This window comes from Echinops telfairi, unplaced genomic scaffold (genome assembly GCF_000313985.2).
Source record: "Echinops telfairi isolate 266 unplaced genomic scaffold, ASM31398v2 ScPeMD7_1;HRSCAF=3_0, whole genome shotgun sequence".
NCBI classification, from domain to species: Eukaryota; Metazoa; Chordata; class Mammalia; order Afrosoricida; family Tenrecidae; genus Echinops; species Echinops telfairi.
Genome location: NW_022103896.1, coordinates 53,173,642 through 53,186,825, shown reverse-complemented (window position 1 = coordinate 53,186,825; position 13,184 = coordinate 53,173,642). Strand labels below are relative to the sequence as shown.

Here is a 13,184-nt window from a genome sequence, read left to right as displayed (position 1 = left end):
AAAGAACATCATATAGTCATTCTAAGAAAGTTGAAAATGAGAAAATGTCCAATGAAAATAGTAAAATAGCATGCTAATAAGAATTAACTCTAAACAAATGTTGCAGATAAAAAATCCAAACCAGAAACTCAGGTAAGCAACCTAAAGATCTAACATGGCAAACAACAAAAATCAGTTGGGGTAAACTGAAGACAAAAAAAGGTGGGGCAGAATGAAGACAGACTTCTGAGAAATGAAAACCAGGTAGGTATATTAAGGAAGCATACATACAAGAAAAAGAATAGTAAGAGATTAGGAGAAATGAAGAGCCACGAAAATGAAACAAAAAGAAAAATCACACTGATAAAATATAGGTGAAGATCCAGTATGCAACTAAGTGGAGTCTGAAATGTTGGACGAAACATGTAACACTCTTCTCAAACTGTGACAGTCAAAGTTGAAGTGATCCACAAGGCAAATCGACTAGCCTCCAAAACTGATTATCAGGAGGGAATAAAATGGATCAGTTGTAGATCAAATTTAAATCAAATGCAATGTATGAGAGGGTACCCAAAAAAAACTGGAATTGCGCTGGGCAGAGCAGAGGTTTCATAGGCATTTTTCTCCCTGTGCAAGCAGTAAGCAACTCGCTCGGAGTTCCTGCACCAGTGGCCCCACCTGGGAAGGTTCTTTCTGGTCACAGTAAGTTTTTTCATAAAAGGAATTTTGCTGAAACCTCATTTTTGTGATGGCTGATTTGATGGCATAGAAAAGGCAGCCAAACAAACGAGGGCGGTGCTGTCAACCATCCAAACAGATGAGTTTGAAAATGTTTCCAAGAATGGAATCGCAGATTTGACAAATGTACTAAGTGTGATATGGTTGTTTTGTAAAAAAAATTTAAACACATAGCTTTGAAAAAAAAGGTTATTTTGGTACCCTCTGCTATGTTCTGAGACATTTGAGAAAATGGGAGTTTGGCTGGATATCAGACGATGTTGGCAAATGATTAGCTTTCTTAGTTGTTTTTTAGGAGGTCATCCTTATTGTGCAAAGATGCATGCTGAACTATGGAGTGGTGACATTTCATCATGCTTTCGATTTCCAATTTTTAGAACTGTATGTACAAATATATATGACAAAATACATACATAAATTTAACACAAGGTTAACAATTGTTGAATGTGAGTGGTGGGTATAAAGAGTTCACTACATGGTTTTCCTTTTTGCTTAGAAAGTTACAGGATAAAACAAAAAGAAGCAACATGACACACCCATAGTTTGGGGTTGTAACAAAAGAATTTCCAAATCCTTTGAGGGGAAACCTGTGTATACACCGTGATCTAAATGGTGCTTGTTGCACGTGTATTTTTCACACACTGACAATGGTTAGGTGCCAAAGGCCAGGTTGCCATTAGAAAACGGGGGATACAGCAGCAGACCATAACACGGAAGAGGCTATCATTACATAGCCGGCAGATTGCCTCCTTATGTAGTCGCTAGATTACATCATTACGTGACTCTAAACCACCAAGAACCATCACAATCAATGTTACTCCCCCTCCCATTTGGGCATTGATTACTACCAGAAGTACATCGTTAACCTACAGAACAGGTGAATAGACTGTGTGTGTGCTAAATGCAAAATGTGGGAGAAGATAGTTGATAAACACTTCTGTTTACAAAACTTAAAATTTACAGTAGTGGCACCCAGGTCTCAAGTAACACTGCTTCACCTTCATTTTGATTTCCATTTAAAATGCCAAGTGTGGTTTTCCGTGTAAGCCATTGTGAAAATACTTCACGTTTTGAAAAGGACACAACTCCATTTTTAGTCCCCTCCTGACTTATTTTCCTTGTGCAGGTTCCCTCCAAGATACATCATTTAGCCACTTCACACCGACACTGGAACTTGCACAGTAATCGCTCCGCAAGATCTCAACTTTGCATCAACCCAACTCCCCTCTCCCACGGAGCTGTCTTTGCTTCATCTGCCATCCTAATGTGGTAAATCTTCCCTAGGATTTACTGACCACTCTATATTGCTCGTGTCGCACAGATGCAAAATAACCAGCCACGGAATCCGGGAGATAGCTCCATCACTCTTATGACATCTGTTCCTTTTATCTGGTGATTTATGAGGAAACCTAACACTGTATTTAATTTATTACACTGTCGCATTAAAAAAGAGAGAAAACATCTATGGTAAATGTATTTATAAATTGAGGAAAAGGCGATGTTAGGTAGTCATGTGCTGTCTTTGAAAAAGTTCTCAATTCTTGTCGCTGAAACTTGTAAGCAACTGAGCAGCTTCGGTCTGTATCTGAAATAGAAAAATAGGTGTTAGAAGCAGAATAGCAGGGAAGTTACCTTGTGAAAATTTTCATAATGTGGAATATGGTTTCTAACAGTTTCTAGGATATAGGGCATAGCAAGAAAAAAAGTTGACAGTAACCAAATAAGACTCTTTCAGAGAATTCTTCCACTTCAGTGCACATACTTTGCCTTTGACGTTTTATAAATCTTACTTGATTTGTCATTTATGTCAAACGGGAATCAGCAAGTAATCTCTCTTTGGTGATAACAGCTAAGCAATTGCATACGGAAACTGGTGTGCTGTCAATAAATTCACATTTGAAACGAATGCTATTTTCACCCCACAATCTCCTGTATCTAGAGAATCTGGTTTTTAAGTTTTTAAATTACTTTTATTTACCAGTGCCTCAGTGGACACCTGTGTGCCTTACTTTACCTGTTTGTCATCTTCTGTGTGTGCTGGATAGTCTTTGGCTTTCATCAGCCAGAAAGCAGCAAGTTTTTTGTTCTGTAATTTCAAATAGGTCTTCCCTAACAGCAGCAAGTTTTTGCTGTAGAAGTTGGGATCCACTGTATATAAGAAAGAAAAACAAACTTACCTCAGAGGAAATGTTGCTTTTATTTTCACTGGTTTCATTTTTTCTGGCCTGAGTTCTAATAATAAATTTTATGCCAATAACTGATTTACGCTATTATTGGCTTTTGATCAACTATTCATACCTCAGACAAATATTTTTAAAATAATAATTAGCATTTACCAAGTACCTGTTGTGTGATAGGCACTATATTATACATAGTTCTACTTTTCATAGTGTTCTGAAATAGGTATTATTTCCATTTTATATTTGAAAAACTGAGACTCCAGACAAAATGTAAGCGTTGTAAGTAGAGTGATTTTCTTTTCATCTCTCCGTTCCTTGGTGTACTCTAAGTGCCTGTCACATCCCAGGCACTGGGAGCGTGCTTGATGATTAGTGAACATCATCGAGAGGACCAGGTTTTCTACAGACATTTGAGCAGCACTGGGATCGACTCAACAGCAGTTGGAGGATCATTAGCTGTATGATCTTGTGCTAAACATTTCACCTGTCTAAACTTCAGCTCCAACAAGCCAGCGCCCTCAGGGGGATTCGTACTCACAGCCACTCGACAGCACAGACTAGAACTGCCCCCTCGGCTTTCCAAGGCCGTGCCACCAGGGATCCAACAAGGAAAGTTGAATTATATACAATAAAGGACCACTCCAGAATTAGAGCTCTAAAACCTATTTCTTGTTAAGGTGCTCTTCACTGGATGAAAATTTTTTAAATTGAAAAACAAATTTTTACCTGTCTTAAAACAACTACTGTAAAAAAGTAATTTTTTTAAAATTTAAAAATCGATATTCATGCAACTCTGCATTCACACAGTTTTAACTCTATGAGTATGTGATACCAACATGTTACCTTGTTCTGCCTTGTGAAAATAGTGTAAGGCCTGTTAAAAACACAAATAAAACGAGTAAATGCATTTTCTCCAACAGCCTCTCTAGTGTTAAATGAAAGTAAACTAAATCACCTAATAGTCCATTTTCAACAGTAACAGTTAATAGAAAACCAAAGCCAAACTCCTTGCTATTGACTCTATTCTGACAAGAGACAACTGCCCCTTGGTTTCTGAGACTAACACTGTATCTGAATAGAAAGCCCGTCTCTCTCCCACCTAGGGCTGGTGGTTTCTGACTGCTGACCTTGCAGTTAACAGCCCAATTCGTAACCAGGACGCTAGCAGGATTTCTAGTAGTTAATAGAATTGGAGAGAAAGGATTATAATATATGAATGTATAGTCCACTTCTGAAAGGAACTTTGTTGCTGTTTAGAACAATACAAAATTAGCAGCACTCATGGAAATATTATGTAGAATCCAGCTACTTAACCTTTCTTCTCTCAAATCTTACATTGATTGCTCGTAAAATCTAATAAAACCCTAAATTTACTCAGAGGCCTAAGTTATATTTGTGAACTTTATGAAGTCCTTTATTGATATTGTTCCAAGGGAAAAAACTGTTCTTTTGAGTCTGATACTCTAATTCTTCTTCTACCATTTAAGCTACTCTACGTAGTATTAATTTAGTGTTGTTGAGAATGAACACAGCAGATGCCCAGTGCACAGTCTCCACGTGTCCCACGGAGGGCCCCTGAGTGCTTGCCCGCCGCTTCTGAGTTGCTCCTTGCTCGTTAGCATACACTCACTGTCCCCAGGCTTCCTAGCTTATTTTTCAAGATGCCATGTCAATTTGATGCTGTGTTGACAATAATGATAAAATTCAGTTGTGTAACCCACCCTTAATCAATACAAGCTTTCCATCCCAGTTCAACACCCCCCCCCCACCACCACCACCACCACTCCTAGTAACTACTCAGAAATTTTGGTCTTTAGACATTTGCCTTCTCGGTTCTTTTCATGTAAGTGAAGTGATACAATATTTGCCCTGTTGTGATTGGCTTATTTGGCTCAGCACAGTGTCTTCAACCTTCATTCATACTATACAGAGGAAAGAATACTATCATGTAAAACACAGCTGTTTTGGCCTTTTCCTATCCTAATAGTGACTACTAGCAAAAATTAGATATAATAAAAAACTAAATTTTCTCAGATAAATTATACCAGTGAGTTTTATAAATCCCTATATTATTGAAATTCCTACCAAAAAAATGTAAGTTTCAAACTCTGCCCATGGGGGTTTCTTTGGTGGGGGGGTTGGAGGGAGGGTGTTCTTGCCTATAATCAGGTTGTTTCTTCTGCAATAACTACTGCTGAGCTGCTGGGTAGATTCACGCTTACACATTTTCAGTTAGCAGTCAAGCACTCAAACACCGAACCCAGCGGTTCTCAACCTGTGGGACGCAACCCCTTTGGGGGTTGAACGAACCTTTTTTTCACAGAGATTGGCCAATTCATAACACTAGCAAAATTATAGTTATGAAGTAGCAACGAAATAATTGTATGGTTGGGGGTCACCACCACATGAGGAACCGTATCTGAGAACCACTGACCTAGAACAAGAAAAGCCGAGCCCCTCTCCATGATACACATACTGGGAGAGCCTTTGCAGTGACTCTCATCCTTACTCTGCAAGTGTTCTTTGTGATGAGTAAACCAAATTGTTTACCAAGAAATACTTTAAAAGTATTTTTAACAGGAATAGCACAAAGGTCTTAAAATATGAAACAATATGAGCCTTTCATACTCACTTTTTACAGAAATAGGATTAATGTTCCTTTACCAACACAGATCACATCCTTTACTTTTTCAGATAAATGATTCATTATTGTGTAGAATGTACCTTAATCATGCAAGGTAAGAGTAACTATATTTTCTGGGTTTTTTTTACTTTTATATAATATAGACCGAACAGAAAAGGAAAATAAAATTTAGCCATGGTCTATGTTAGCTGACAATATACCAGAATTGTTAGCCACTCACGTAACGCAAGAAAGAAAAAAAAAAAAAAACCACCACACTCACCAGCCATGGACAGGAAATAAAAGTGATAGACAGTGGAATAGGAGAATTAGTAACTTGCTCAAGTCCCTCACTGAATTAGACTTCAGCTGGGTGACTCAGTAGACTGGTAGTTATGAAACTGCTACTAAATTTAAAAAGGACATCACACTACCTCCTCATAGGTGGAACTAGGAGGAGTTGCAAACAGCATTTTAGCAATGTTTCTTTGATACCAAGGCATCTCTGCAAATGTGAAACACCTGTAAGGAAACAAAATTATGTATTTAAAACTGCAGCATTTTTCTCTTCTCTTATAAAGAGCTAAGCATCTCAATAGGTACTATAAAAGGAGTTTCCTCCTGCTGTATTTTGAAAAATTAGTATTTTACATGCTCTCCAGCGGGTTAATAGCCATGCTGAGTTACCTAGAGGCTGACTTGTATTCATCCACAGTTGCAGGTGTACTTTGTGATTAATTATGAATAAATAGTGAGCGTAGCCATCATGCTAATAGAGAATACCATCCACCATCTGAGTGCTCACTTTGCGCCAGGTGCTGGGTTAAGTGATCATCTCCCTCATCTACTCCCTGCAACGATGTACAACAGAACCATTCTCCCTTTTTCCCACCAGCCTTTTCAAATAATGAAATATAGTCAAGAAAAAGGAAAACAACTACACATGCTATGCATAAATACAGCGACCAACACTCTTCTAAGTCTACATTCATAAAAGGGTGAGACACATGACTAATGCCCATGAATTTTCATATATTCTTAAGAGAAGTAAGACAGTAATGGAGCTCTCATCAGTCTAGACTGGGCAACAGAATTCCTCGCTCACACGTCTGATTGCTGGCATCTGAATGACTGACTGACGGTCCTTCAGTAACCGTTAGTCCCAGTGCCTGTACTATGGGGTATTTATGTCTCTTTTAAAATGAGTAAAATAAAGGACTGTTTATACTGTTAATCCTTTCGATGACAATATTTCCCTCTGTAATCTACACCAAAGAAGAGTGGCCAACCTGTATTGAGTCTAAATCAGCAAGCATTTAACACAAAATGCATCTCAGACCAGCAAAATCATGGTCTAATTGGGCACAAGGTCAGATAAAAATGAAAAGATACAGAAAGTCGAAGTACACTGTTCCTTAGAATCTAGTCAGATTAACATATTTTGAAACTGTGTAAGACCCTTTTAAGGCCTATTGTATTACTAAATTTCGATTAACCTAATTTCATTTAGCCTCATGAATATGATGGTAAGTCAAAAATTATTGGTACTGGGGTTCCAGTTCAGTCCAGTGCTCACCTGGCAGCACCACCAGGACTCCTTTGAAGCAAAACATGTTGACAAGTCTTTGCACTCAGTGAGTGGCTACAGACAAGTTCTTAGTAATATGGGGGGAGGGGGGGGCATAAAAAAGTTTGAGGAAAAATGGAATTAAAAGAAAATGGAATCTATGAGTTTTATGGAGTGCCTTGTACACTTGTCTTAATCTTGCTCTGGTGCCTTCAAAAGAAGAGGTCCAGCCAAAACAGTCCCAAGAGGGTGTGTTCGGTAGCTAGAGGCAGAACTAGGGGTTGTCTCTACACGCCAAAGCCCTTCCCCTTACAGGAAGTTGGAAGCTGCTTAAGGCTGGAGGGCATGTTCACATTCAGGTCTTTGAACCAGGAAGCCAGTAAACCTGGGTGGGACCCCACCTAGGGCAGGTGGGGGCTTGATTCAGCCAATAGGGTCAAACAGTATCGTTGACCACGCCTCCCAGTGGCAAGCGGAGTGGGGTGGAGCCCGAAGTTTTTGTCTCTTGGGCTCTTCCAGCAGCTCCTACACAGTTCAGGGAGGCAGGGCTGGAGGTGTTTCTGGCCTCAGGTTTCCACACGTGGGTGTCGAGTGTCCTGAAGGTGCCTGTGTAAAACCTGAACCGACTTCTGTCCTTTATAAAACCCACTTGGATCACAAACCAGGCTTCTGCATGAATTCTCCAGCCCAGGGTTCAATCTTTTCTATTTTCTGGAAGGACACAGGGCTTATTTTGAAAAGTGAACTTCAGTGACGCGAAAAAGGCCAGGGAAGTTGTGCTGAGGGGCTTTTCTTCCCTTCTGACGTGTGCTCATTCCCTCCAGGAAGCACTGCTGTGTGAAGCTTCACCTTAGCCCCTGGAAAGACCCGGTCTTCCCCCACAGACTTCCTTTTGATCCCCAAACTCAAAGAACACTTGAGGGCGCACAACTGAGTCATTCAAGGATGCAAACTGTCATCTGATGAGTTGTCAACTGAAGAGCAGAGAATTCTTTAGGGAAGGATTAGAGGTGGAAACACCACATTCGGAAGTGTACAGATGGAGAAACAACACTTTAGATTTTAATATTTTTGTTTAATAAAGAGTAATGATTTTGTAGTAACATTTTTTTACTTACTCTCATGGGAATAAGAATAGTGTTTCCTAACAAAGGGAAGTTAAAGTTTTGACGGAATAGCTACAATATCCTCGAAGTCTGAGTACATGCGTCTAAATGATCTGAAAACAGGGTTTCACGTGATCAGAATCAAATTGAGTTGTTTCTAATAAAGATGTAGGTGCCAGTTAATAACTGAGTTAACACTCCAGACTATGTCAAATCGTGTGTTAACATATTTTACATGTTGTTTTAATGTACTATAAGATACTTATTATACATAGTACAAAATAAAATCATACAAAATATCATTGAAATATTAAAAGAAAGTTTCTTACCAAATACCCATAAGGTGAATTGAAGTAGCATCTTTAGGGTTCAGTTCAATTGCTTTCTAATAAGAAATAAGAGAATGTATCACATATATTTTCTAAACACCAAAAATTCTTTTGTTTGCTGAAACCAGGTTTAACAACATATATGTGTGTGTGTATGTATGTATATGTATATGTATATATACACATATATATATTGCCTTACATTTCAATTCTGCTACCATAATTAACACCAACTTCATTTCCCCTACCCTCATACTATGTCAGTTTCACTATGTTATTAATAACTAGTAACAAGATTATTGTTCTACAAAGTTGAGAACAAATATTTAAAACATGAAATATCTAAATGAAACTAGCTTTGGAAACATAATTTATAGCTCTGAATGTTTCTTCCAAATAAAAAATAAATCCTTTTTATATCAAATAGCATACAAATAATGAAAAACATTTTGCCCTAAAAGAGGGAACAAGGCATACAATTTTTATGTTTCTTTCTGTATGCAGGAATTGGTTTAATTTTCTATACTATAGTCTAGTCACTCATAGAAATGTCAACTCAGAATATACAGTGTAAAATATGTGAATGAGAACTCCCTAATTTTTATTTACTATGTAAAGGCCTATGTGAATTAGTATAAAGCTAAGTTACAGAATTATATTCAACTTTAAAGAAATTATTCTCCATTATTTCTTGAAAAGCACTAAGGAAATCCCACCAGTGAATGTTAAGCTCATTAAAATTAAAACTTAAAAAAAATAAGTCAATTAAGACTCCTTAGTGTTTATTTCCCAGTAAACCCCCATTTTCATTTTGAGTTTGGTAATGCAAGTACACATCTTCACCTATTTCTAATGGACTCTAAGACCATGGACTCTAAAATAATGACTGCCAGGGTTCAACGCACAGTTCAATGGCTCTGCCTTGTTGACCTTGGCATGCTCTATATTCTCATTACACTTAAGCCCACTCTTTTGTAGAATAGAGACTATACTTACTTCATACGATTGTGACTTTAAGCACAGTACCTGGTACTTATTCTCTGTCACTAACATCATTACTATTTTCACCTGTAGTGAGGTACCAGTCACTCAATGTATTACTGGATCTGGTGGCATGGTGGTTCAGTGCTTGGCTTCTAATGAAAAGAAAAGCTAGTGGTTTCAATCCACCAGCTTCTGTATAAAAGAAAGATAAGGCCTGGCTTCCATAAAGACTGCAGCCTAGAAAATTCTATGGACTTCGACTCTGCCTAAAACATTTCTCTGTGAATCAACTTGGCAGCACAAAACATTGATTAACGTTAGAAGTAGTAATAGCAGGCATTTGATAAAGGAGTGTGACTTGGTGGAGACCTAGCTTTAATAATAATCAGCAACCTAAATTTTACTTCTCCTTAAATAGACTTTATAGAAAATATATGTTAAAGTACTCAGATAAACTGTGCTCTCTAAGCAACCTTTCCTAACTAGAAGAGTTCTGCTAGAAAAGTAAGCCCTACCAAAAAATGATCCAAGAGACTATTTTCGCAATTCTTCCAAGAATGGGATAGAGCTACTACCATTCTAGATGCATGACAGAGAAACGCATGTGTTATATATAACGATACAATATCTTGGGCATTAGTCTAGTTTTCTTATGGAATAGGTTGAGAGGAATTGCTCTGAAGGAAACCCTTTCTTTGATAATCTTCCTCACCATTAGTTTAGCTGTCCCTCAAGCACAGGAAAAAGATATTTCCTTCTGACTTTAGTTGTAATAATAAAATTTGAAATGAAAACAGCAGAAATCAATTGGTTTAAGCCAGGGGTAGGGAATGTCCAGCCCACTGGGGAAAATCATCCTATCACTTAATGAACATCACATGGCTCACCAAAGAAAAGCAGTTCTAGCCATTACATTAAATGTTTGGAAAAATAAAACAGACTAATTTTTAAACTGATAATTTCATATGCCTCACAAATGATGTTATAAAGGCCCAAATGGCCCTTGGCAGAAAAAAAGGTTCTCCGTCTCTGGTTTAGGCCAATAGGGTAGTACAAAATGTAGCTGACTTGATACAAGTTTGCACAATAGCATTTTTCTCTTGGAACACTCACTCTTGTTAACAGCTACCGTGCTGTGAAGACCCCTGGGCTTCAGATGAGAAGTGGCACTGTGGACATGAGTCCCAAATGAATGCAGCTATCTCAATGCCCTCAGCTCGACCAAGCAGAGCAGAACTACCCCTGCTTCATATAGAGAACTGTGAGAAACAGTCTGCTGCCACTGCTATCAGCCACTAAATTTTAGGTGGGTTTTTATATAACACTAAACAACTTAATCAGAAATCTATTTAGAAAAATAGTTTTTATATTCACACAAGTTAATGACTTATCAGTACCTGAAAATGTTCCTTGATGACGTAGGCATTTGCAATTTTAACCTTGATGCCTTCATAATCTCCGACATCACTAATACAGATTGCATACCACTGAAAACGGGGACGCAAAGGATGAGGTGCTTAATATTCCATTTAAAAGTAAAACTGCAGTTATCTACTCAATAGTGAATCTCATTGAATACAAATAGCAGGACATAAAACCTGTAAGTGCAGTGGTACACACAAAGGAAAGTATACCTGGCTCTCCAGGAACTGCCATTCTAGTACTAAGCATAGTACTTGTTCATAAATAACTATAACACAAGACAGGAAGAAGCAAATCTACACATTGTTTATTACCAGCAAATAATTACAGTATAATGAACACACAAATAATAACTCATGTTTCTGGTAAGTTTAAATTTAGAAAAATTTACAAGAGAATGACTATCCATTTGTCTCCTCATCCTGGCCTGGGAGCTGTCCTTTCTCCCACAAGTGCCACGCTACAGTAGCAGCAGCCACATCGTGTCATCGGTGACCAGAATACTAGGCCCAAACAGAGACTCTCTGAGTTGGCTCCTCAAGGGCTTAATCTAAGATAGGTGGGCTTCAGTCTACGGAGGAGTCTTTTGAACAATGTGCACACACACCCAGCTACTAGTCAGTCACTGTACCTATGATAAGGAGGGAGAACGTCCTTCCGCGTGATGGAAGAGAGAGGACTCGTGAAACGGTAGACAATCCAACCACTTTTTCACTAATGTCCAAAGGTACTTTGCCTGTGCCTTTGGGTTCTCTGAGAAACAGTTTCTTATAATGTACCCCTTGCCCCATTTCTGTAGGTTTTTTTGAAAGGCTCCAGGTGGTGTAAATAGTTGGCACTGGACTACCAATCTATAGTTTGGTGGTTCAAACCAACTTGCAGTGACATGACAGAAAGCCCTGGGGAATCTGCTTCTGCAAAATCAGTCTGAAACTCTTAGGGAGCACTTCTACCCTAGTCTATGGGGTCACCATGAGTCAAAATTGACTTGGTGGCAATGATCTATTGTTAGAGCTATTTTCTGTGGATTTCTAATAATTATAAGCAAAAAATTTAAATAACACAATCTCTGTTTAAATCTACTCTCCCCTAAAATCTTTTGTATCTTGATATGTTTATTGAAAATAAAAACATATAATTTAAACATACACACGTCTGTACAGACTACACTGAATTAATCTCTATCAACAATTAACTAGAAGCCCAATTCCAGATGAATCAGGGACAATACAGGGCTTCAAAATGGTGTATTTTATAATATAAGGAAGGCAGCAGTTTTTTGGTTTGCTTTTTATTTTAAATCATTTTATTAGGGGCTCTTACAGCTCTTATAACATTCCATACATTTATTTTATCAAGAATAGTTGTACATCTGTTGCCATCGTCATTTTCTAAACATTTGCTATTTGAGCCCATCAGCTCTTTTTACCCTCCCTCCCCACACTCTCACCCTCATGACTCCTTGATAAATTATTATTTTCCTATCTTACACTGACTGCTATCTCGCTTCGCCCACATTTCTGTTGTTCATCCCCCTGGGGGGTTGGGTTTTGCCTTGATCGTTGCAATTGGTCCCCTCTTCCTTCACTCCTCCCCCCACCTTCCACCTACACTCCTGGTATTGCTACTCCCATTTCTGTTCCTGAGGAGTTTATCTGACCTGGATTTCATGTGTCACGAACTCTTATCTGTACCAGTGTACACACTCCAGTCTAGCCAGAACTGAAAGGCAGGGCTGGGTCACTAGGATGAGGAAGCCTCAAGGAGCCAGAGGAATAGTGTGTGTTTCATAAGTGCTATACTGCGCCCTGGTGGACTCATCCCTTCCTTGTGATCCTTCTGTGAAGGGATGTTCTATGTCTACAGATGGGTTTGGGGTCTCTGCTCCTATCCCCCTCATTCTAAACAATATGATTTTTTTTGTTTTATTTTGGGTTCTGGTGCCTGTTACCTGGTTTTATCGACACTGCATGATTGCACAGGGTGGTTTACTTCTTCTATGTGGGCTTGTTGCTTCCCTGCTAGATGGCCGTTCACTTGCTTAACTTCAAGCCTTTAAGACCCCAGATGCTATAGCTCTTAATAGCCAGGCACCAAAGGCTTTCTTTACCACATTTGCTGATATACCCATTGTGCAATATTCTTGTTATATCAATTAGTTACATTTTTTAAAAATCAATTAAATGGGGCTCATACAATTCATCACAAAACATAGATCAATTGTGTAAAGCACATCTATACATTTGTTGCCCTCAT

The 13,184-nt window shown here is 38.5% G+C and overlaps 1 protein-coding gene across 1 annotated transcript in view; it reads right to left on the bottom strand.

Annotated features, from left to right (window-relative positions):
* Positions 1 to 2,180: 2,180 nt before the first annotated feature.
* RMDN1 (regulator of microtubule dynamics 1) overlaps positions 2,181 to 13,184 on the bottom strand; it is a 36,011-nt gene continuing 25,007 nt past the window's right edge. The window contains exons 4-9 of the mRNA XM_004697728.2: positions 10,904 to 10,993; positions 8,523 to 8,578; positions 5,955 to 6,042; positions 3,741 to 3,771; positions 2,732 to 2,865; positions 2,181 to 2,302 (exon numbers count right to left, since the gene is read on the bottom strand). Of these exons, the coding sequence (XP_004697785.1) occupies positions 2,252 to 2,302; positions 2,732 to 2,865; positions 3,741 to 3,771; positions 5,955 to 6,042; positions 8,523 to 8,578; positions 10,904 to 10,993 (450 nt within the window). The 3' untranslated portion in view covers positions 2,181 to 2,251. The remainder of the gene's footprint in view (positions 2,303 to 2,731; positions 2,866 to 3,740; positions 3,772 to 5,954; positions 6,043 to 8,522; positions 8,579 to 10,903; positions 10,994 to 13,184) is intronic.